Raw genomic sequence first — 26,268 nt, forward strand, 5'->3', positions numbered from 1 at the left:
AATGAGAATCATGTACCGATATCCATGGGAGCAGCAAAAGGTGCAAAAACTAAGACTTAACTAACATGAGATGATTTCAAACTAATCTCCAGAATTGATCTGTGATTCTCACCAAACCTAGTTTAAACATTCAGCCTGTAAGTTGAGCAGATGCTAGATCCCACGTAAGTGTATGTTGTTGATTGTCTGCTTTTTCTGCTCATACATTTTACATAAACTAAGTTTTGAGATTTTGCAGGTGTCTTGCCTGTGAAATCCACTGCATATGCTTACAATTATTTGTGTATTACAGCAGCATTATGAAAGCTGTGACACAGCACAAAAAGTTTGGGCATCCTACCATGTAAAAACAAACTGTTCAGTGTTATTAATGTTGGTCCTACAATTACAGTGTAATTTCTTCAATAGCAGATATCTTAAAGATATGGTATGTTTTAAAGCTCTGTAGGTTAGCTCCTGACTGTTGATGGGAATTTTGCTATTCTGCCCTTTTTCATGTGATGGTGAAAGATTATGTTCTGTGATACTCAGAATTGTACATCTGGAGAGAGGAATTGTATGAGGCTGTGGTCCTATACAGAATGGGAGAGCTTGTTGTTTGTTTGTGTGCGTCTGAATGCTTAACTTTTATAGTGTCTGCCAGCCAGCAGCAAAATGTGGTGGATCATTTTACATAAATCTCTGAAAACAGGATTATTAAAGTGTTGATGTTACTACCTAAGTGGCAGTAAAATGAAATCTAGCGCTTTTGTGAAAGCATGTTAGTGGGCATTACTTAGTTTCCTGGAAATGTGTATACTTTGCACGTTTATAATGAAGGAAACCAGTTTTGTTTGCCTTTTCACTTCTGTAAGAAAAGATGGTTTTAAAGAGGGGTATTGTATAAACAGATTTCTGTGGAGTTTGCTTATATATAGCTTGGGCAAATGGCAATCTGGGAAAGCAATAATAGTAAAAGTACCTACAGTTTAGCATCATCATAGGTTCCTTTTTATCCTCTGATGTACTATATATAGAATAGAATAGAGTAGAGTAGTTAGGGTTGGAAAGGTCCTTAAGATAATCTCATTATGAGCTGTATTCTAATTTACTCACATCTCATGCTTTAAAAGTGTGGAACCAGCTTCTTAACCTTTGCTCAAACACTTCAAATCTTCAGTGTCAATAGCTCAGATTAATACTTGCATAACACAAGAACAAAAAAATCCTGATCACACTGTGATTTTTCTCAATTTCCTGAAATCTGAAGTGCATGAAAATCTCAGTTATTTCCAGAAGTAATTTGAGTAATGCTGACTAAATTGTCTGTATGAATTCAGTTTGTTGTCAAGAATTGTTTTATTGTTCATTGTGAAAACATAGAATTTTAATGTATATTTCGAGTATTATGAAAATCTTCTGTCTTCACAAAAATATCTATGTGAGACATAAGAGATCAGTAGCTATAAATAAGCAAATACCAGTTTCTTAATGGGAATGACAGGCAATGTTTACACTTCTCAGTTGCTCCCAGGCAGACCTAATGCTCTGTGTCTGTCCTCGTCTCTTCCTCATTTCCTAGTTCAAGCACTCTTTGCAGTCTTGTATGCGATCTGAAACTGTGCTGGGAAACTTGCTGTCTCTGTTTCTAATGGCATCAAATACTTCTTCAAAATTTCCCATTAGAACAAAAATATTCAGTCACTCACCAAAATGGGTCACAGCAGTGACAACCCAGCATCTCAAGGTTGAGGCTTTCTAGTTTTCTTGGCCAGCTGTGAATGTTCGGATGATTGGCAAGGAACTCCCTAAAACCTTGGCAACAGGACTGCTGGTTTTGGTGGCTGGAGTGCATAAATCCTACTAGAAAGCTACAGCTGCCTTTGGTGTAGGGCTCACTGAAAGCAGGCTGGGCTGAACTTCAACAGACATTTCCTACAGAAGACAAGTGTTGCACAGCTGCTCTAGCTGGCATGCCGGTGGTGTGGCAGCACTAAGGATGGAGATTTGAATGGCAACCACTTCAGTGGTGTGATACTTCTTGCTGGGGTGGGTAGAGTGGATCACAGCAGATAGGTACTTTAGCATTTTCATCCCTGTGGTTTCAATTTTCTGTAATTCAGATGTGAGACCAGACTTTCTCAACTCTAGCAAGGTTCTGCTTTTACATGTTTCAAGATCGTGATACAACATAATGTAGTTGTTGAAGCCCTGGGACAAGATAAGTTTCAGAAGACAAAGATGGAGAGGCATTGAGGGACAGTCTAGGATTCCTTACTCATCCTGTGCCAAATCCAGCAATCCTTACTCATGTCAGATGATTTGAATTACTTGAACTTCAGGTTCATCCCTTTAATTTCAGTAGGAGTGTTTCCCCTGAGCAAGGACTGCATGATTTGATTTCCTTCAGTGCTAATTTCTCAATTTAATCAGCTTGCTGATTAAGAGCCCATCAGATTCGGAGGGATTTAGGGGAAGGAATGCCCTCATTCTTTCATTGTTGTTGAACATAGTCACATGAAGCACCTAAATATAAACAGATGTCCATTTTTAAAAAGTCAGCATATTGCCGAAATTTAATATTTTTGTTAGCGTCACTGACAAATTTTATTGCAGAACATTCACTCTCTGGTTTGTGTTCAGACAATATTAAGAGATTGTTGCTGTACTGAAATTTGGAGGGTTTTCAATAAGATCATGCTGCAGCATTTACTTAGTTATTTAGTCAGTATCCTGGCTGGCAGAAACTGGAATTACAGAGTTCCTTTGGCTACTGCTACTCACTTTGGGGAATGGGGTGGGGTGAGTGACCCATGGTTTGTCTTTTCCTTTCCTGTTACTCAGAGAATGAGATGGCTCTGCCCAACTGTGTTCTCCTTTGCATCAAATCTGTATAGGAAGCAAGAGGGTTTAAATTAGGGCTTTGAAGCATAAACGAGGGACCTCTTTATGGAGGGTGGTGGCTAGATGAAGTGTCTTGGCAACACATAGTCTTTTTGACCATGCAAGGCTATACATAGGGACTGGGTTCCAGTTCTAGAGTAGGAGCACAGGGAAAACCTGAGCAAAATGAATCGTGAAAACATACTGCACTTCGTACGCATTCATTAGTTACTGGTTCAGCTAAGCAATATTTAAATATTTTAAGTGTGTGGGTAAGTCAAAACCAGTATGTTTGTTTTCATGTACGTATACAAGTTTTCTCAGACGATTATCCACGACAGTGGAGGTTGAGCAGCTCCTGTTAAAATCAGTGGTAGTTACCTACAAAACTATTTGCAGTCGTTTCTCTTGCATCTTTGCAGCGTTCTCATTTTAAAATAAAAAATGGAACTTTTTCCAAGTGATAATAGCTAAGTTGGAAAGTTTAAGTTGAAAATGTCAAAGGTCCTGTTGTCTGGGGACTGCAACTTCTGCTGCATAAGTCTGCATTTGGCAAGATGGAAAGTCATTATGGTTAGCTGGGCCGACACGTTTAGCTCTTCTGTGACTTGAGTTCTGTTTTCATTTGGGGGGGGAGCTGGGAAGAGAGAGAAGATGCAGCATATGCAGGAAGAAGGGGAACTTCCTAAATTAAAAGCTTTGGTTTTCTTTACTAGAATAAAACATCTTGCTGGAAACAGTGTACATTAGTCACTGGGAAATTAAAGAAGATATTTGAAAAATGTTGAATCTGTTCTATGAAAATCAGTTTACAAGTCACCAGTGGATCAAGTCTCCTTGGGGTATTGTAGGAACACTGGATAAAATCCAGTTTAAAATGTGGTCAGATTATACTCGCAATAATATTCCTGCCTAAAACAGCTGCAGATAGAATTGATGCTGTGTCTTCTGCGTGAAGGTGAAGATTTGTGTGCAGCGCTTCTTCTCAGGAATTCTTGCCTTTAAAAGCTGTTTTGAAGACCCAGATGCCAATTTTATTATGCTTTCTCAGTCTGAATGCCATTTCACTCTGAACATAAGTCTGCTTTGATCATACTGATATCATGTCAGCTATGATGCTACCCAGTGTTAGGGAGCAGAAGATTCAACCTGTCTGGGTACTTGTTTAGCTCTCGACACAGTACTATGTGAATACCTTGGCAATTATAGGAGTAAATCTGTGAGAAGGGAAGATTTATCCTCATTTTCTGGTTTGTAATTTATAGAACATGGCTGGTTACTATTTTGTCCAATGCAATAAAGCAAATCTTAGCTATGGCAGGGTCTAATACAAAGCATCCTGCCTAAAATGCTATTTATTCCATTCTTATCCATCATTGTTGATACCATTAAAGGAGAAACTTAAATTTCATGATTAATTTAACTCTTACAACTATAAATGAATCTAAACACGAAGGAGAAAGAGTTCTATCTTACCAATGTTGTAAGTGTTTTGGAAATTACTCTGAAATAATCTCAGCTGCTTTCAGTGAAAATACAAAAGAAAAGTACTATTACTTGCTCCTCTTCGCTGTTAGCTAGTTGAATCTAAACTAAGCACACTGAATCAGCAGCCATGCTTCTTCCTATTTCTAGTACTGCTACATTGTGCCAAACCACATGTTCAGTGCCATCATCACCCTGTCCACAATCACTACCAAAATGGAAGTGATTGTCTTTCAGTGGAAATAAAATATTAGTTCAAAAATTATTTTCTGACTCCAGTTATCTTCTAACATGCTTAGCTCAGTGGAAATACATTTCATTCACGTCTCACTCCCATGAGCCATCCTTATTGTCTATTGATTGTTACAGAGATTCTGTGGGAACTTTCTGCAAGTCTGTATTTGCTGTAGCAGAGTGGAATTGTGGCCTCGTACTTAGAGATGTTTGCAAATGGAAAGAGATACCTTGCATCCATAAAATAATCTGACCAAGCACATGCTGACTGGAGATTCAAGAGAGATGGAAAATGATGGAAAATATTTAGAAGATCAACCGGTTTAAATGACTATATGTATTGTAAAATGTAGTTAAATGTATACACATTTGCATCTGATGTTCTGCTAGTTCTGTTGTGGGTTTTTTTTCCTGGAGTTTATACAGGTAAGTCAGTCTATAGGTCCTTCCATCTACATTCTCATAATCTCTTTCAAAACTGACATATTTGGTCTCAACTTCTGTCAATTGGCTTGTTACTCTGAATTCTATTTATTTTTGGAAATGGAGAGACAGCCTAGGTATGAGTCTTCTGTGCTTTATATGTAGTGTGCAGGAACTGAAATCTAGACAAAACCCAGTGTTAGAGAACTGGGCTGGTGTAAGAAATAACTCGTAGAGCACCACGGCTGTGTATTACTCTTTAACCATCCTATATAACAAGCTGTGCTACTCTACATTATTTACTTATGCCATAACTTAAAACTTAGATGGTGTTCTAATTGGGATAAGGGCCATCTTTCATAACGAGGGAACCAAAACAGTTTTCCTGATGCATCTGTGCGACTCAGGGCAGTGCGCATTTCTGGATCGGGCATCTGCACTATAAATGTTCTAATGTTAAATATCTTGCAGCATGTCTATGGCAGATAGCTGTCTACAGTAATTCCCAGTTGTAACTAACACATCTTCCTATTTAATATAGAGTGTAGTCAAGGAAAATGCCTCCATATGTTTTGAATTCTCTTGCATCTTCACTAGATTTCTCAAGAGTATGCTATTAATTTAATATATGATTTTGTTCTACATTTGTGTTCTGTCTAAGCTGGTCAATATACAGGCAATAAACTTTGGTACAGTTGGTATCAGCATATGTAAGGTTTATCTAGCACAAAGTACTTGCTAGGGTCGCTGTCCTTGGGTATATTGTAACAGAAGCTCACCAATGTTTTAGAGAGCTGCAAAATTCAAAATACTATTTCATCAATAATCTCCATCTCGGAATACACCTGAATAGGTTATTTGCTTGGCACCATCTCTCGCCCAGTAATTATCAATTCCAGAAGGGTGGCAGCTAATGCAACTTGAGAGCTGCTGTGTTTTCCCTCTGACTTTCCTATTTTCCTTTGAAGACATAGTCATTGCACTAGATACAATCCTGCTGTTCCCTTGCAGTGGTAGGGTAGCACCAGTTCATGTCTGCGCTCCTTTTTCATGGCAGAGTATTTTAGAATTTAGGAGAAAACCAAATAAAAAAGAGTGTGGATTGAGTATGGATATTTAATTGCTTTTATTAGTCTGGGTATTGAGTAACAGTGCAAAACCTTCTTGTGTTAATTGTGAGGAGAGGCACTGGATTTCTTTTCCCCAAAATCCTTGATTACTGACTATGGTTTGCACATCACATTGAGTAGGCTGCTTAAAGCAATTAACCAGTTTATTTTGAGCAGGAAGGGGGAGGGTGAAAAGCTTGTATGTATATATATATATATATATATAGTTTTAAAGTGTCTGAGTCAGTACAGAAAGGTCTCAATTGAAAATGGGTAATTGTTAACTGCAGCTTTTGTATAGCTGCTGTTTTACTAAAAGGATGTAAGTTAAAGTCTGTGAGTGTGATTCAGTATTTTTCACTACACTGTTTTACTGAAGTTTCTCTTTCTTTCCCCCTCAGATTCTTTACACTTAGTAAAGCTACCTCTGCTATTTCAGCACAAATGGTTTCTTCCTTCGTAAGGTCTGTACCAGGTGAACCCTAAATCACACACTGTGCTTGCTGCCTATTTTTATATAATATTAGTGTATAGCTTGCATTATTTGGCTGCAGTCTTACTGCCAAGCTAGTAAGATTTCCTGCATTTCTATGTTGCATTGACTCCAACTTCAGTAGGGGTGGGGAGAACAGCTTTAGCAAATTTTAAGGGAGCTACCCTTAAAGGTGTGCCCCTCTTTCCATGCTCCAGTAACAAACATTAATTGATACAGACATTAAAAAATGACTTGCACATTTCCACATTCATTCCCTCTCCCCCCTGATTGCTGTGGGAAGAATGAATGTAACTAGCCTAGACACGGTTTATTAACTTAGCTTTCTTGAGGGCTTGGAACCATTTTTGCAATGTCCCACATCTCCACTAAAATTCTGTATTGGTTTGTGTCTAGTAGCCCGGCTGCATGGACGCCAAGCAATAGGCTAATCTGCCTCACGCATTCCTTGTAAGCTGATTATAAATTGTGGCTTTAATGCCTTAAAATTACATTTCACAAAAGTGAGAAGCTTTACTGGTTCAGATCTTCACAATGGTTCTGGTACTTTCACAGAGAAGTAGCTGTTGGCTACTGTGATATGAAAATTAAAAAGTGAAGCTTTAAGCAAACATGCCCTGTATTGCTCTTTATGATGGTAACAATTATGTTATCATTCAAGAGAAGGATTTGCTGGTTTTGAAAGATGCCCTTAACTACCAGATGCTCATGCTGATATTTTTCATTATTAGAGATCCATGGCTTGACCACCAGCATCCTATTAAGACACGGATACTGAGATGGCTCAAGGGGTGAATCTGAGGTCGATAGAAACAAAGTTTTTCAGAGTATGTAAGATGCTTTGAATTAGTTGCAACATATTTCATTAAGTCTAATTTTCATATAAACTAAGGAAATTATTTATAGCAACCTTTAAATCAACAGCCTGAAACCCAGATATATGTGTTTGATGTTATCTGGGCATTTGTTGCTGCATTTACTGTATGGGTTGTTTTTGGCATAATGGTGGTAATATTTTTAGAAGGATTTTTAAGTGTTAGTGCTTACATTGCTCCTACTCTGTTAGACTTACAGCTTTACACTGATCAAGTGAAAATGCTTTCCATACACAGTTTTGGTGACAGGAATCTCTGTACTTTAATTACACTTTCTGCTAGTGGTAGCATTTGCAAGACTCTGAAATTTCACAATTTACTGCCTTCAGGAGCCAAACCCTGACCCATTAGAAATACTTTAACAATTGAGGGCTAATACTCCTTGGTGCGATGCTCTGGGACAGAGTCCAGCCAGGTTCAAGAAAGTCTTCCTTCCTTCTCAATTCGAACTCTGAACATGTATGTATCTAGGACTGTGCTTGCATATTTGCATGTCTTTGGGGAGAGGACACAGTGTGAGGTTTATTCATGCAGAAACTGCTGTGGACTGCTTGTATTAATGGTAACAATTTCCTTAATGGTAAACAACATCATCTCAAAGTTTACTGTATGATAGGAAAAATATTTTGAATGAAAGCTATTGCTGTATCATAATTAGGGTCTGTGGAAGAAGGAAGTAGTCAGTCAGTAAATGCAGGAAGGCTTGTGTGCTCTGTGAGACTCTAGGTTAGGAAACTGAACCCTTTAAAAGAGTACAGGGACCTCATTCAGTTTATAGTAGTGCCAGTCTCCAGTGGTGGAGATTCTGCAGTCTCTATAATGAAATGGTGCTTAATTAATCCTTCCAGTTGAAATTTTTCTGTGAAGTATAATATTACAACATAAATCTTCCATACTGCAACTTTGGCCCACTGCCTCCTGTCCAGTCCACAGTGCACATAGGAACACTTTTATACCCTTCTGTACATTATCTCTCTGAGATACTGGCATCCCCTTTGTTTTTTTCAAAGTGGTACCATGATTTGAATCTCCCTCTTTGATCGTGTTTTCTAGAGCACTGTCTCCTGTGCATGATTTTCACATGTACCTGTGTCCAGAAGTGGATGCAGTGCTCCAGCTGAATGTGAGAGTTACTGATGCGATTTGCAGACTACCTTCTGTTTTATACCTACTTGCACAATAGTTATGTTTTGTTAACTTCACCCCTTTGATGTCTCATGTTAAATGAGATCCACTGTCACTGCTCCAGATTCTGTGTGTAATTACTACTTCCGCATTAGTTACTCAGGCTGTGTTTGTGCAGGTGGTTGTTCTGTTACAAATGAAGGACATTGCGCCGATCCCTATGACATTGCATCCCACCTTTTCAGACCCTTCCCCAAGTGTTAGTATTTTTCTGTAATCCTTCCCTCCATATTCTTGCTGCCTTTCCCAGCTTGATGTTACCTGTGAATATAATCTATCCCATCATCTACCTCATGCATAAAAACATAAATTGGAACAGTACTTAGGAAAGATCTTGCAGATTCTCACTCAATAGATATCACAACCTAGCCAGTGAACTGCTTGAGTATAGTCTTCGAACCAATTTGGCACATCTCCTATAGCAATTTCTTGTAGACAATATTTTCCTAGCTTGAAGAATTGTCCAACACCTTAGAAAAAACAAGCAAAATTGCAGCCACCACTTCTGCACACAGAGCCTGTTTGTAGAAGGAAATTAAATGGGTTTGACAAGGTTTTTATCTTGACAAATCTATACTGATTGCTACTGCTGCCTTGATTATTTTATGGGTGTTTATGAACAGTGGGTTTGAATTCTTGTGGAGCTTTTCCAGGAAATGAAACTGAGTTGACTTGTTAGGCATTTTTTCAGTTCCTCCTTGTTCTGCATTTTACAGCTCAGAAACTATTGGTTTATTTCTAGTTTTCTGGCATCTGACACACCCTCCATAATCCTCAAAGATAACAACTGCTCTGAGATTGCTTCAGTAATTTCTGCAAGTGCCTGGGGGTGAGTGCATCAGGCCTTCCTTCTCTAGGCACCCCAGGTTTATATGCAGGCAGCATGGCCTGTTGTGTGACCCCTTGAAGGTCTGAGGGCAAAACCTACATTATCAGCTCTTTCCGTCTGTTTCAAAAAAGCAAATTCTCAAGGAGAATATGGGGGATGAAAGAAAAAAGTTGCCACATACTTTGTTCAGAGTATCTAGTTCTGTTTATTGCATGTAATGATAATCCAGCAAAATAGCAGGTAGAAAGGCGCATCAAATGGGAAAGCACTCTGGTATGCAGCTTCCCTGCAGTGGTGGCTGCAGCCTTCCTCAGAAACAAGCCTCACAGCCCAGTTCTGGGCACCCTAGTGCTGTGCCAGGAGGCATGGGATTTAGGTAATGCCACAAATGAGTGAGATAGATCCTGGTTTTGTGGGGCAAAACTCTCAACATGAAAATAGTATTTTGTCAGACGCTGTAATTTTCCCTTAGCTGAGAGAAATACAGGAGGTGAGGAGAGAACTTAATCTTTGTTACTCCGAAGTCCAATGGCTAAGAGCACAGGGGCTAGTAGTGCTAGGGGCAGAGCTAGTGGAGACCAGCTCCCATCACCAAGGAGCAATAACTAGCTCCCCAGTGCCTTCCAGTCAGATTTTTGTCAGATCCAAGTTCACTGAGTCAGTACCTTTCAGTTGTCTGTAGGGGTCATTAGAACATGAAAACTTTAAAAACCTAAAAGATCAGAAGCAAAGTTACTAAGAAATCCTGAGTCTCCGCAGTGATCACTATAGCCTTTTATATAAAACCCATCTAAAAATACATGTAATATGAACCCAAATCTCCAAACACTAAATGTTTCATACTTTACCAGAAGAAAAGCAGCTTTCAAGTTAACTGACTGAGCTTCAGGTCACTGGCATCCTAGTGAAAACATTGTTCTAAAGAACATGCTTTTTTTTTAACTAATGTTTATGAGAATGTAGGAAATAAATATCTTTGAGTATATAAATATAAGCACAGAATGTTTTAACTACTCCTTAAGAATTTATTTGCCTATTAAAGCACTGTGGCAGGAGGCCGTAAAAGTACACTCAGGACGTTTTAGACCCAGTAAGAGCTATATTAATATTTAAATAAGTACAAGCCTCTTCTAGTATTTCAGAAGCATTCATCACCCCATAATAGTAATTTACTTAAGTCAGTCCTTAACTCTATAATGCTCTGTCAGACCATTAGTGACAAATGTTTCCTAAGGGGCAGTGACAGTCAGTATGGGGCTCAGTATGGGGCTGACTTCGTTTCTGATTTTGTTCTTTCTCCAGTGGCTCCTCAGGTTGTAATTTCTTGGTGGTGTCCCAGAACAAAGAATCTTCAGTTACAAGCCCTTTAAAAAAGAGGTTTAGTTTCCTCTCTGGCTTTGTCCATTGATATGCACACATGCTAAGGATCCTGTGTATAAGAAGTAGGTGCTTTCTTTTAGTTACAAAGCTTTCATATGTAGCCCAAGTTACAGCTTCTCTCCTTAGCTGTGAAAATAGAAATCTCAGACCTTGCCTGCTGGCAGCAGGAAAATAGCTCAGCTGAATGTAAGATATATTTGCATTAATTTACACACAGGTGATGGTATAATAGCAATACATCTACTGCATGTTTGGTTCAGGACTCTGTGGTATCTGTAGCTTAGCATCAATGTAACTGGGCATCACAGAGAACCAAAATAATATGAGTGCTTTTTCATAGATTCTGAAACTGAGACTATCAGATCAGGTTGATTTACTGGGTCTGCGCACCAGCTCTCCCCCTCACCCTTGAACCTCCTTCTGTGTTTTTCCCTTTAGACCTTGATTTCATTGGCACAGACAGATGCATACCATTAAAGAATCCACATACCATCCTTTCTCAGTAACGACTCTCTTGTCTAGGTGCCGGAGCTTTTCACAAAACCTTATTTTATCTACAGCTTGCTTCTGAAGAAAAGTATAATGATTAATAAAGCAAACTTGTAATAATTGTGGTTTTTAAAAAGTGGCTTATTTGCAGATTCCATAAATCCGCTGTGTGTTCATTTAGTTTATACAGCCACAGGTAGTGGATTTTAAGTTTGTATTCATCAAAGCTGCCATGTTCATGTCAGCACTGAAAACTAAATGACAAGGTTATCAGCCAGAGAGATATGAAATGATTTGCAATCTGTTAATCAGTCCATGGTCTAGATTTGTGGAAAAAAGATGTGTTCCAGAGTCACTTTTTCTGGAGAAAGCATGGATAAAGAGGCAGGAATGATAAAGATTATTATGCTTTATTATGATTAAAAATTATTTGTCTGGGAAGTCATGGCAAATTCAGTCTGTTTAAAGAAACTAATATATAAATAAAAATAGTGTATTATTATTATTGATTATTATTATTGTCTGAGTCATATAATTAAAGTAAAATGAAAGATGATTATACAAAGATTTAAAAAATATACTGTGTCATCATTTCCTGTAAGAAATGATGTTACACTTCTATTTTTTAAAGATAAAATGTTAGATTTCTTCCTCCCCTCAGCTCATAGAAGCATAACTTCAGGAAGCATTGTGACCCCAATGCAAGCTGTACTTTTCAGAGCAAGTTTGGTTTAAGAAAAATTCGTTGCCGGTCATGCAACAAAAGGAATTGAAAAGCTGTCTCGCTCTGTACAGGAGCTTGATAGCAAGAAACAGCAGCATTGTGTTCCCTCCTCCTACTGCTGTCACATTTGGTTGCTTGGTAATTTTTAATCTTCATGACAAAGGAAGTTTAGGATGCACTTGAGTGAGGAGTAACTTACATATGTGAAAGCATGCCATTAGTTTACATGAAAACTCCAATGGTACACAAACACGAGCTAAGACTTTTTGTGGATCCTTGTTAGTTTTATTAAATACTAGATATCTGTATATTACATTAATGATTTTTTAATGAAAAGCATTACTTTGGGAATCTTTAGTGTTCAAATACTGAGTTCATTTTTTAATAAGATAGAGACTTCTAAGGCATTTAACTTTCTGAGCATAAACATACTCCCTTAAGAGGTGACTGAAAGAAAGCTTTTGTCTGGAATCTTGCTGGGGGTTTCACAAGCCCGAACTTGAATCTCCTTTCTTCCCATCTACCTTTGGCATTTATTATTCTGAAGTGTGACATGAACTCCTTCTTCAGTAGAATTGATTTGAATAAAAATGGCCATGCACTCTGTGCAAAGTCTGAAGGCAGGATTTGGTGGTATATTAATTACTGTTGCCAAAGCATTGATTTTATACAACAACTTTACATTATTGTTGGCTATTAGTCTGCTGATGGAGATAGAATCGTATTTCAAGATACAGATGTGAATGCAAGCTGAAATTTCAGAGGCCAGTTAAATTTTAAGAGTCAAACAGAAATACGTAGCTCTTTTAGATTTTTAAGACAGACAGAAAGCAGTTTCAAGCTCTTTCAGAACACCCCAAGCTAATAGCAGTTGGGAGTGATAGCTCTCAGCCTCCCTCAGGAAGTGGTCAGCACTTCATGGGATGGAGAACACGGTGGTATTTTCCAGATGAGAAATTGCACTGCATGTAGCAGGTTTTCTTCTCTGATTAGTGCCAGAATAAAAAAAAAAAAAAAAGCTGGAGGATGAGATCATATGGATTTGTTATATTTTTTTTTCTATAGTTTTGGCTTTAATAATATGTTCCCTGAATATTTTTATTTTTAATAGATTCTTTATAATATCCCTGCAAGAGAAGCCATCTTTCATGAAATCCTAATAACCTGTGTTTTTCAAACTGTTTCTAGGGAATGTCAAGGCATACAGTTTGTAAGTGATTGATTTCATCAGATTTACATGAAATTAGCCAGTTATTGGAGCAAAAGAATAAAACGGTGAGGAGAAAACTTCCCTACCCATTAGAATCACCTGTGTTTGATATTTTCGACTCTTCTTCACCCATCATATTAATGAGGGTTTTACTGATAAAATTTTAGCTGTTGCTGGATTTAAGGGGAAGCAAAAAGTTTTGAACTTAGGCAACTGTTCTTTGTTTTCTTGTACTTACCTAGCAACATTTTCATAATTATGATCGCACCTACTGGGAGCTGTTACTCAAAGCTTCAGCAGAAGTGAAGTTACACGAAACTGCTATCTCCTGGCTGTTGCAGAGCCAGAAAGCGCAAGTCAGCGTGGCTGTTGTGCACTTCATGCAAAGTGTGAGTGATGGCTTGAATGAAACTGCCATCTCCTGGCTGCTCGAAGTGCCAGATTGCGAGTCAGTGCGGCTGCTGAGCGCTGTATGCAAACTGTGAGTGATGGCTTGTAAATACACATAAGTGCCTTTTAAAAAACTTCTCTCTGACAAAGACCTTTAATCTGTGTTCGCATAGAGCAGCGGAGACATCCAGCGGCCAGTGTCTTCAGCGACTGACAAATGGCAGCCTGCATTCTGGCTGCCTAACAAAGGAAAGGCTGATGTGAAAACAGGCATGTTTAGGAAATGGATTGGTGGATTTAAAGGGGTCCTGGACTTGAGCTGCTACTAAACATACAACTTGTGGCAATTCTACTGAAGCCAGCAGTATTCAGGTACTCATATAAACCACCTGATTAAGTGCTTTACTGAACTGAAGCCAATAGCACATTGACATCTATAGTTTAAATTGTTATGGGTGAAGATATCTTGAAGATTTTGTAGACAAATGTATATGCATTTATTTAAACTTCAAATGAAAAACTCAGTTTTGAGCAGCAGTTGAAGAAAACCATTATTAACAAAGAAACAGCAAAGGCAAGGAATTTAGAGTTATGTTGTGGTTTCCCAAAGGGGTTTTGACTAGACTTCCACAGTGATCAGAGGATACAGAAATACCCTCAATTGGGAAAGACTGTCTACCTTGCAATATGCAGGGATTTGAAGCAGGCACAATTGTTTATAGATGCTTTATTTAATTATGGCTCTGTAATCATGTTTGTAGGATTTCACCAATGCCTGTAAAAGCTGTAATCAAAGCAGCACCATCTGAACCCCAGGGCAGAAAACATTTTAAGTATCTATGAAGTAATGAACATGAAGTAATAAACGTCAACAAAACAAAAAAGGAAGTGTTCCTTATTCACTGGAGTGAAGAATGGAAAATGTTTTTTTGTTGTGGTTTTTTTTTTTTGGGGGGGGGGGGGGGGGTAATATGAGCCAAAATACTAAAAGTTTATAAGAAGTTAAGAAAACTGAAAGGGACAAAGTAAAAAAATAAACATAACTCTTTCTGGTTATTGTCAAGAGATGTTCCCAAGCCTAATAAGGACAAAGTTTCAAAAGAGACTCAAGTAAAACATCACACCACATTAGTATTTCTGCTGGAAAGACCAATGTAGTTACATGATAATTATTTCCTGGAAAATGTTTGCATATTGTTACTTAGAAATCTGGCAAAAGGTAACTGCTGTAAAAAGCTTTATTGTGCCTGGCCCCTTCAAAACCTTGTTACTGTCCATCAGTAGAAAACCAACCTGATTCAGGATCAGTTTTTCGTGATGAACCTGATAGCCTCCCTTGCTAAATTTCAAAGCTTGAACTAATGGTCCCGTATTAATAACTGAGCCAACACATTCTATTATCCTAAACAGTGAAACCTTAAATAAAGTAGTTTTGTTTTCTTGAAAGCTTTGTAGGGAATGTGGTATTTTCATTTCCCTACACATTTTCCTTCCTTGTTTATGAAGCTGCATAAACAAAGTTGCCTGCATTTAGTACTACACCAGCACTTACCGTGCACACCCGGCTCCACAGGTGATCACTGTCGATACTTTTTAGCACTGAATTGTCACATTTAGGTCTGTGTCTGGCACACTGTATCACTCTTAAGTCTGCAGTGTAGCTGTCAGCTCACAGCCACAGCAGTATGCAAAAGAATAGGCTTCTGCTAGTAGTGTACTGGACCTGTCTTCATTTTCCTGTATGTACACTTGTCCGAAGCACTTCCTATATGAAAATAAACATGTAAACAAACTTTGGTTTCACAAAACTATAAGTTGTGCCTTAGTGAATGCAGTACTTATTACGTCTCCTGACTGGAAGAGGCCACTGCTTTATTTAGATGACATCACTTTATAGACTTACTATAGTTTTACTAACAACTATAGTGGATACAGAAGCTTGAGACTTGCCAAACTCCTCACCAAAACCATCTTTCCTTCTCCGTCCTGTTGGCTTCTATGAGATAACCAAGAATGTCAGTAACCTGCAAGTCTATTCTGAAATTCTACAGCCTTGATAAGCTTTAACTGAAGTAGATGTTATGTGGATACACATTAGCACATCTCTTAAAAGTTTTTCCAGCATCTGCTATGCCCCATTACACTTCCTTAAAGCAGATTCGTAGGTTTTATCATGAACAAATACTGAATTACAGTCCATGGCAAGCTAGGCCATGAAAATAACTGAGCTATGTGGAGACAACTTGTTCCTGGAACAATTGTTTCTGACACATCGTAGATGAGTGTATCTTGGCTAGTAATGGAGAAACACTGAATTTGACTTTACAAGGCAGTGTGCATACAGAATGAAGCCTAATTTAAATTCACTTAATCCCATAATGTGGTATTAGCATGAATGTGGTATTTGCTTGCCAAGAGTGTGCATGCCACTTCTCTATGGGCACCCTCAAGGCATGTTTCTCAAATTACAGAGCTTGTTATTAACTATTTTTAGATGTTTAGGCAAACTTACAAAAACTGACAAATGTTAAAAGCATTCTGTAATGTTCTGCAGAGACCAGAGCAGCCACATAGATAACAACAGGGATTCTGGATCTCACATTAAATTACGATTTGGACTGAGTAACCGTCAAGGAGAGTTTGTACATTCCAGTTCCTACCTCACGGCATGGGGAAATTGAAATTTCTTTGTTGATTCAGTGCTACAGCTAGCATTGTCTGTGGCAGGAGGTTCAATGTGCGTGCAGAAGGACACAGTACATGCTCCAAGAAGCTTGCAATCTCAGGAGCTGAAAGTAGGAACTTAACCACATTTTGTAAGGGCAGTAAGTGTATGGTTGTGTGCAATGTCAGTAGTTTACTGATCAGTTGCATTTTGTTTTGATTTGCGCATTATTTCCTGGCGTGTTTTTTTTGTTTTCTGGTTCTGTGGCTATTTTTGGTTCCCCTTTGAACAGCTGAATACATTATTTAGCAAATGTATTGCAGTTGGAATGCTCTTTCTTGTGACATTTTTTCCTAAGAATATCATTAGAATGAAATTCTGTGCGTTGGCAAGCTGCCTGCTGGCTGTTCACTGCATCTCCTCAAGCTCACTGCTGAGCCGTTCTACCACCAGCTTCACCTGCGATTCCACTGTGTCTGTTTTCCTCTCCGCTGCACTTCCTTGGGCTAGAGGTCGATGGAGATGGCAGAATACACTGGAAGAGGAAGGTGAAGGAAGGGAATAGCTGACGTGAAGTCCAGAAGGACCCCCTGCTCAGGTCTGGAGCTCTTCAGGGAGGGGAATTCCTTTTAGGCCTTCTGCAGAGGGAAGACCCAAGATCAGAAGAGGAAAGGAACTGAGTGGAGGGAGGGAAACCTGGGCTCTGAAGTGGTGGGAGGTGGAACCCGTGCCTCTTCCTCCTGCTGTTAGGGGTTGTGTCAGCTGTGACCAGCACCAAGGGACCCGCTGCAGGCCATGGTCTTGGGAGGCTGCTGCCAAGTGCCTCTGAGCACGGCGTAAGGAGCAATGTGCTTAATTTGGCTCGAGAACTTCCTTTGAGTAAAGGTTTAACATTTGGAAATATTCCTTCTGAATGAAACGCAAACAGGTAAAAAGGTTCTGCAAGTAGGGACGTTTCCAAAATGGGAATGCCTTTTTTAAAAGTGCTCAGTGTTTGGAGATGGGCTGGGTAGTTCCTGAGGACGTGAATTTCTGACACTTCAATGACACCAGTGAGGGCAGAGCTCTCGCACAGGTGCGCGGCTGTGCGGGGCGGGGGAGCGCCGTGCGGGGTCACTTCCAGCGCCCCGTGGCGTTCCGCGGAGCTCGCCCTCCTTGGCCCCCGCGAGGCAGAACTTTCCAGAGCGCGGCCGTGAGGCGGGAGCGGGGACCCGAGCGCGAGCTCCCTCGCGGGCGGGCGCGGCCCTGTGGAGAGGCGCGAGCTGCCCGGCTGCGGCTGGACCCGCGGCGAGCCCGGCAGGAGAGCTCAGCTGCGGCGGGTCCTCCTTCAGCGTCCCGTGAGCTTCGGTGCCTCATCCAGGAGCTGTCTCCATCAGCAGCTTGATGCGTTTTGGTCTGTGCCCAAGTGACCGTATTTAGGGCTCGCTCTCTTGCCCTGGGGTGCTCTGGTGCTGCTGGAGCCTGTCTGCGGCGCCGGGCCCGTCAGGCCTGTGGTGCTGCATCACCAGGGTGGCAGTGCCTTGTGTCGGGAGCCGGCATAGGCTGCCACAAACCTGTGTTTTCCTAGTTGTGAGATTAAAAGGCGTTTAGGATTGTTCTTTGAGTGTTATCTTGTGAACCCTGAGGGAGGACAGTTTTTCCCATGCTTTTTGTGCTTCCAGGAGGTGTGCTGCTGACTCAGTCAGGTTAGTGAAGAGGTGTTAGCCTAAAATGCTGCTGAAACCTAGTTTAAAATCCAGTCACTGGCTGTAATGTGGTAACATCTAAATCCCTTTTATTTTTATCTTAAAAAAAAGGTTGGGTGGGTTGCACAGTTGAGTTTTTCTAATGAAACATGTACTGCACTGAAATCTGCATTTAAATAGACCGTTTAGAGGAAGTGAAATGTGTTTATTTAATTGTGATTTAAGTTTGATTAATTAGATCACTCTAAAGAGAATATCAGCTCTACATTGATGTGTGGATTGTCCCTGCACCTCCACTCTTGCATTCATTTTGACCATGGCTTACTTTGTGAACTTAATAGATAGCACTTCAGAAAATCATGTTTCTTCTTTTTCCACTTTTACATGTATTTGTCAGTACACATTTAATGCAAAATATATTCTGCGTGTGAATTGTAATACATCAATGAGTAGAACAAATTAGCGGAAGGCAGGTTGGTTTTTGTACTTAGTGGTGTTACTGCTGGTAGTGACAGTCTTTAAGTTTTTGTTTGTCTGGAAGAGTTATGATTTCAGAATTAGTGGCCATCTGCAGGACTTTTTTGTCTTGGTAGGACATGTAAAAGGATTGCTTTTTGGTAGATTTTTTTTTTTGCTGCAGTATCTGCTCTGCGGTGCAGAAGAGGTGCAATTTGCAATTAAACATGAGGATTTGGTACCCTCACTGGTGAAGTGGGGTGTGGTAGAACTGTGCTGCCTGGGTTCCTCATAAGTAAATTTCAACACAGGATTGAGGAAAAACCCAAGTCATGCAGTTTAGGCAAGCCCTGGATATCCCTGAGGTACTTAAGGCTACTTTGACAAGGACATTATAAGAAATGTAATGATTTTTTTTATTTAGATATTTTTTCAGACTGTAAAATGAAAAATATTACATGTTACCAGGGTTATTTAACAGAGGGCACCTCCTTAAGTTAAACCAATAATGAATATGTCTGGCAGAACCTGGGTGGTAGTATTAAATTTCACCCGAGTTTGCCGTTTAATAAGGTAGGGTAAGGTGAGAATTTCCACAAAGACATAGTTGTGCTAAGGTAAGTGTGAGAATGAAAAGCAAATACATTAGGAGGACATGTAATACAGAACCTGTATAGTGAACTCCTAGTAACTGTGTCACACTTAAAAAGAGCCCACTTTTGAGTAGAAATGTCTCTTGCTGCAAGATAGTTTGGAAGGTCTTCACCTAGAAGCCTTACTCTGTTCCCTGAGGTCAGATGGATCCTTTTGTAAAGTCTGGGGTCAGATGACATAGTACCAAAATGTTGCTTGTGTGGAATCAGTCTCCTCACAGCTCATTGTTTAATTGATGTTTTATGTCCACTTGCCAAGCCAATAGTGTAGCTTGACCTACAGCTTAAGCCATAAAACATCAAGAGTTGTGGCAAAATACTGGGTAAGGGTGGGTGTCAAGATACATCTGAGGTTAATAAGCAGTAGAGTGCTTTTACTAGTGTGGTATCTTGTTTTACAAGGGAATTCTAAAATGTGTTTTTCTGCCGTAATTTATGCATAGTAAATACACAGTGCTTACATAAAACTGTAATGGGAAATGCCTCTTATTCAATAGGGGCAATTCAGTTAGCAGATTTTTCTCTTCTTAGATGAAAGTTTTTTTTTTTCAGATGTCTGGGAACATTGTCTTTAGGGAATAGTAATTTTTATATTACTAACTGAGACAGTGCCTTATATAGTTGCTCATCAGAAGAAGCAGAATATCAAAGGGCAGAGTGCGAGATACTAGTATGAACTTTTATTCTAGTATACAATGTTAAAGTTTTTATTTATTTAAGCTTTTTTTTTTCTGGGGTACTGGTTAAAGCCAGTGCTCTTTGTATGAGCAGGAACAGTTCCTAATAAGAAAGAACAAAAGCAGAAGTTATGAAATAGGGATCATATTTAACAGAGCAAGTAAGCTTAGCCCGCTTGTGGTTGTTAATAAGCTGTATTAGCAATGCAGTAGGCTTCCCTATCAAATCAGAAATAAAGGAAGAGGTAGGTCCATGAAAGAATACTATGCTTCAGCAGAAATAGTATTTCTTCAACTTTATGAGTAGTGCAGAACTTCAGTTGGGATCTGCATGGCAAACGGAGAATTTCCAGAATAAATATTTTAAAGGATCAAAGCCAAACGTGAGATACTAGGAAGAGTACAGGAATGTGGGGCTTCAGGATACTTAGAACTAAAGGGAATCAACATAGAAGATAAGGACATTTCAGAAGCCCAAAATGGCTAGTTTGGCTTGATTTTAGGGAATGGGAAGATAAGTAAATGTATGCTGCAGAGGTGCTGCTTGATAGCTAGTGTTGCAGGTTGTAAAAATAGGATACTTTCAGACACCATAAAGGACAAGTTGTTTTCAGTTATAATGAATCGCTGAAACTGAATTGTATTTATTTGATAATTCTGAAATAGTTATGTGTTAACTGACTAAGCTGCTAAGAAAAAGTCTCAGCTTATCATTAAAACTAACTTATACTTGGAGATTGAACCTGTGAGAAATACCTTTGGAATGATAAAGCAGTTAATCTGTCTTAAAGAAGTAGCTAATGGAAAAAATACCTAGTTGAGCATGGTGTGCATATTCTCTGCAAAAAGGGAACTAAGAAAATAGATCTTTGACTTCACTTAAAATTAATAGAGGTTTTGAGGGTTTTATCAAAAGATTTCCAGACAAGGTAGATGATGTGTACAAGTGGCATTAAATAGCTGCATAAAAGGAAATCTAAGATCCAAAATTCAGCAGTGCTGGAGATCTGCACTAATCCTGTGTCTGCACAGGATGTGACTGAATTTGAGCTGAAAAGTTTGATGCTCCTACAGAAAGTAAATGTTAAATATGTATTTGAAATAATTGCATTTATTTATTTTGGCTATTTTTTATGTCTTAGCTGAACATTCAGAAATATACTCCAGTAGAAAATCCTGGGAATACCATATTTTAGTGGCTAGCGAAGGTATATGACATCTTTGAAAAGTTAAGTGGTTTCATTTACATTATAAGGTATGAACTGAAGCTTGGTGAGCTCAGGGGAATTTGAGTTTTTAATTATGGCAGCAAGGAATGTATTGTCAAAAGAAAAAGGAATTCTGTTTGTACCTCACTCTCACTGTGTAACAGTGCTACTCTGGATTGGAAAGAAACTGAAGGTACTGTTATTTCAGTTGGCAAATAGGGGAAATGAATTGTGTGCAATTTCAACATGACAGATGATTTGAAATAGAAGGACTACAGGTGTGTGTTAACAAACTTGATAGCTTAAGTGTAAAGCATTAGGCTGTATCTGTTTAAGTAACAGATTTTTTTAATGGAGAGTGGTTTTTGTCTCCTGTGTTATTCTGACCCAGAAATCAGTGGACTGATTTCCTGTCTGGTTCTTGCATGTCTACAGAGATCATGAGAGATGTTATTTTCTTGATTTTCTCTTGAACTAAGGAATAGCTACCAAAGTGTAATCTGTAGAAATGAAGAGGAAATAATGGAATTTTTAAACATTTGCATCTAGCTTGTTTTATGTGTTTCTTAATGCTAAATGTTAGTATGCTTATTTTATGTGAACTGACCAGGGATTGTATGTGAGCCCAATTATCCGCATGTTTCTGATTACAGTGTAATTTTGCTGCCACTTAGGTGTTATGAAATGTCGTAACATGTTGTTATGCTTTAAGAAGAATGAATTTGCCATAATTTTTATGGGACTAAAAACACTCTTGGACATATAGGAAAATATCTGTCATTAAAAACTGAGATACTGTTAAAATTTCCATGGGGTGTATTGGAATGCTGATCTTGGAGTTGGTTTCCTAATCACCATTGATTCTGATGTAGTCATTCACATTGCATTCAGTTTGCCTATTTGTTTCTTCCTCGCAATCCCTAGTTTTAGTTTATTGGGCCTTTTCTTTTTAAAACTATTGCTGCTGCTTTGTAATGGGGATTTCTGTCTCTTTCCACAGTGAAGGGAAGTCAGAAGTGTGAGCTGAATTGCCGTGCAGTAGGCTACCGATTCTATGTGAGACAAGCTGAAAAGGTGATCGATGGGACACCCTGTGACCAGAATGGAACTTCAATCTGCGTGGCAGGGCAGTGCAAGGTAAGGCTACTATCTCTGGCAAGTCTGCCTATGTACTGTCTATGCCACATGTAATTTCTGTAAGAGGTTGATACCACTATACCTGTGATATGGTGTCTTGAATGTTACTCTCTTTTTTCTTTTTCATTTAAGTAGATGTGAAAAATGTTAACTTTTATTATTACAGGTTTTATTTCTCAATTCATGTTTCTGTCTACTGTGAACAAGCTATGGAAGTTGTTCTGGCCACAAGGTGACTTCCAGTGATCTTTTTCTACATATTTGGCTTTCTGTGGAAGAGATTCTAGGAAAGAATCAGAATAAAAAGATTAGAAGCTTAAGTAAGAGAGAAATATATTTCTTTGATTAAACTTCAGAATGGAGACAGTTTTTTTTTCAGTCTGCAAAATAATGTTTTATTTAGTTATGTGTTTATTTTAATCGATTTTTAGCTGGTGCTACTACTGCTTTTCTGATTGGTCCACATTTGCCATTTTGAAGGAACAGGTCTTAACTGGCTGTCCATTTACTCAGCAGTGATGTTCTCTTAGAAAATACTCTAGTGAATGGTTACTTTTCAAGGGTTCAGAAGGAGCAACTGTGGCGACATTTTTCAATCTCCTGTGTAGATTCCCTCTATACTGAATAAATACTCTGCTTTCTGCAACAAAATGTTAACAGTGTTTAGGAAAAAAAAGTTTGTAATCTTGCAAGTAAGGTTAGTGAAATAAATAAATTCCTAGCAAGGTCATTTTGTGCTTGGACAATGTTTCCCGTATATTTTGGCAAAAGAAACAGAAGTGGGTCAGATGTGACCCATGAACTCAAAAGTGAAAGGTCAAGTTCAGTTTAAATATTTGGTTTGCCAGAGGGAATCACTTGCAAATACTGCCTTTTCCTCTGCATGTCCAGGTTCCTCTTGTGCACATCTGGACAATGCCATATGTGTTTTTGTTCTGTATTTCTTAGCATAAGCAAAGCCATAGCTTTGAATTTTGTTTGTGGATATGTTTTAGTTGATTTTTGTTGTGCTTTGTAGTTGATTTAAGGCTTTCCTTGACCTCAGGCCTATTCAGAAAGGGCCAGAAATTTGTTTTAATTACAACTCTGATCTATAACTCAGAAAACTGAAGAACAGATTCACTATTCCAGCTGTTGTATTTTGCCAATACTGTGCAATTACAGAAGTGTATACTAATGTGTTTGTATTGGAGGCCTGGGATAGAAGGGAAAGGCAGTGTTCAGCAGCCTAGTAGAAAAGTGTTTTGAATTCTGAAAATTGCCCGTTCCCTGCATAGAATGCCACTTCCCAAAGCTGTGTATTAACAAACAACATATTGCGAATCCTTACTGTGAATGTGTAACTTAGGATTCATAGAACTGTAGAATAACTCAGGTTGTAAGGTACTTGGGAAGGTTGTGTTTTTCAACACCCTGCTTGGAACAGAGCTTACCATATCAGATAAATATAGCCTTTTCCAGGCTGAATTTTGAACCCATTCCAGTGTTTGAGCAACATTATGGTTGATTTTTTTTTTTATCTCGTATTTGGCTGAAATTCCCTGTATTGCAGCTTCTGCCCTGAATCTCTCAACCTAGCACTGCACATCTCTGAGAATTTGATTCCATCTGCTCGTGTTGCCATCCCATTAGATGTAGACAGCAGTAAGATCCTCCCATAGCTTCTCTAAAGGGATTCATAGGCTGTAGTGGGTGTGGGTTTTTTTTTCACTGTTTTTTCCGCTTTCCCATTAAGGTGTTGAAAATAGACCTAAAAATAAAAATCTTGATGTCTGTTTAAACTGTTCTGCAGTGATACTTACGTAATGCTCAGTGAAGTGATGTAGTCTATTCTTAAAGAGTTAAATAGAACCAGTTCTGTACTGGTGCTCTGTGCTTTATAAGGAGTAAGTTATGATGAGAAAGCCAATATTAAGCAGGTAAAGGCAGTTCTTACTTTGTGCACTTTGTAGTGGTTCTTACTACAGCAGGGTAAAATAAGAGCTGGGAGAAGTTGGGAAAGTTGGCAGAGTCCTTTCATGCAGTAGTATTAACTGTACTTGTGCGGAAAGGTGAATGTTGGAGGCTGTGGGAGGCACATATATAAATATTAAAAGGGTTTTATTCCTCTTTTGAAGAGGAACCTAATTCAGACATTTTCCAGCTTCTTCTTGTTAGTTCTTTTGGTCTGTAGTAAATTACTCCTAATTCATTACTTGTAAACTTAGTAAAATTGTGAGGTGGATGGCAGCTGAAAGAGGCTTGACCTGTTTGACACTATAATAGTTACATTGAGATTTTGTGTGGGACTAAACCACATTTGACTTTTGGTTTTGAAGTTTTGAGTTAGTGTTCAAGGAAGTATTTGGAGATACACATGTCAAACTAAAGGAAAATACAGTATTACAGCTTCATTGTGCTTTGGAGAACAGTCATTACTGACTCGGTTGTTCTTATTTCAGTAATTTCTATGGTTCAAGATTAGAAAGTCAGTGTTACATTTTTGGTGAAAATTTACTTCTCAGTAGGCAATAGCATGTTTGCATTTGAGGGAAGTTGGTAATGCTATGCCAGATGAGATATGCTTCATTCTTCTTCTTAAAAGTATTTTATATTTCAGGTTAGATTCTTCTGTTGGAACAAAATTACATCTTCTCCATATATAAAATATCATGTGCTCTGATGAATAAATCTGATACACAAATGAGTAAGTTGCATATATTGCCCATCTCTTTGGACTCTTGAGACTTTGCATCCTACTTGCTTAGACAGCAGAAGTATTAAAAATAAATAATTTTACTCAACAGTTATGTTATACACTGTAGAGTGAACACAGATGTAGCTGAAGGATGTAATAATTAGAGAATCAAATAGTTTGTTGTGTCAGATGCTTAAGAGAATATTTTTCTGAAAACTTGTCAGAATTTACAGTTAACAAAATGTTTCTCAAGTAATGGAGCGTATTCAAATCTTTGTAGCAGGTGCTCTTCCTTAACTGCATGTTGTTTTTACTTTTTAGAGATAGATAAAGAGTCTATCGAATTTACGGTCTCTGTCACCCTCTGTTGGACTTTTTGGTGCATTACCAGAACAATAACATCCTTGCGTGAAAAAAAAAGATCTCTTTTTTTCCCGGGACCATTGTTTCTAGTTGGTATTTTCATCTTGCCTTATTCTTAGAAACAAAAGATGAAAAGTGTTGCTATAATAAGAATTATAAAAATAATTTTGAAACACGGTAAAGAATGTAATAAATACAGGTTTACCTTCATCTAAAATAAAAATTAAACATATATGAAATAAGGTATTACTCACTTTTCTTTAATCATTAAAACATTTTCTAAGGCAACCACAAGTAACATGAAGTTCTCAATATATAAAATGCAGTCACTCTTAACACTGAAAATACATTAAAGAAAAGTTGTTTTAAAGTCAAAACCAGAATATTTAATTCATTCTCTCCTTTCTGAATCATTAACCAGTGTTAGATAGAATAGCTTTTTAAAGCTAGATCATTGTTTAATCTTATCAGCAAAGATAAACAATGGCATAAGAGAGATTTTAAAAACAGTAGGATGTACAAAAGTCCTTAAAGCCTGATTGTTGTGGCTATTGCAGTGCCATGCTGGAAGTTCAGAACAACATACTTCTGAGTACCTCTAAATAGCATCCCAGTAACAATTTCCTTACTTTCAGGGTGTAGACTCTGAATTCTAATGAAACAACTCCTTTTGAAAGCAATTAAATAATTCTAAAATGAAACTAGGCAAAACAGGAAGAACTGGGTGACATTCTGTCTGTGCAGAAACAAGAAGTATACCAATGATAATCAGTTTTATTATTTCTGTGCAAAATTGTTTTTCTGCACATTTGAACTATTTCTGGTGTTTAGAATGCGAATGAGCTTTTTCATTGACGTTCCACTATGGTGTTCCACTTTCTTTATTCAAATTCTTTATTTTATTATTCCTAATATATATGCCTTGAAAATGTTTCAGTGTTATTGAGTATGTATTGTTTGTTTTAATACATTTGCTACCCCTCTCCTAACTAAATTTTCACAGTACTGTTAAGTTAAAGAATGCCTATGAATGGGGCTTCTTCAACTTGCTGTTTAGCC

At 38.4% G+C, this 26,268-nt stretch overlaps 1 protein-coding gene across 5 annotated transcripts in view; it reads left to right on the forward strand.

Annotated features, from left to right (window-relative positions):
* THSD4 (thrombospondin type 1 domain containing 4) overlaps positions 1–26,268 on the forward strand; it is a 317,288-nt gene that overhangs the window by 134,511 nt on the left and 156,509 nt on the right. For all 5 annotated transcript variants that reach the window (XM_062627009.1, XM_062627000.1, XM_062626986.1 and 2 more), the window contains one exon: positions 22,033–22,169. In XM_062627009.1, the coding sequence (XP_062482993.1) occupies positions 22,033–22,169 (137 nt within the window). The remainder of the gene's footprint in view (positions 1–22,032; positions 22,170–26,268) is intronic.

The sequence above is a fragment of the Pezoporus occidentalis genome, unplaced genomic scaffold (genome assembly GCF_034315485.1).
Source record: "Pezoporus occidentalis ecotype Australia unplaced genomic scaffold, CSIRO_AGI_Poc_V1 ctg11, whole genome shotgun sequence".
Lineage (NCBI taxonomy): Eukaryota > Metazoa > Chordata > Aves > Psittaciformes > Psittacidae > Pezoporus > Pezoporus occidentalis.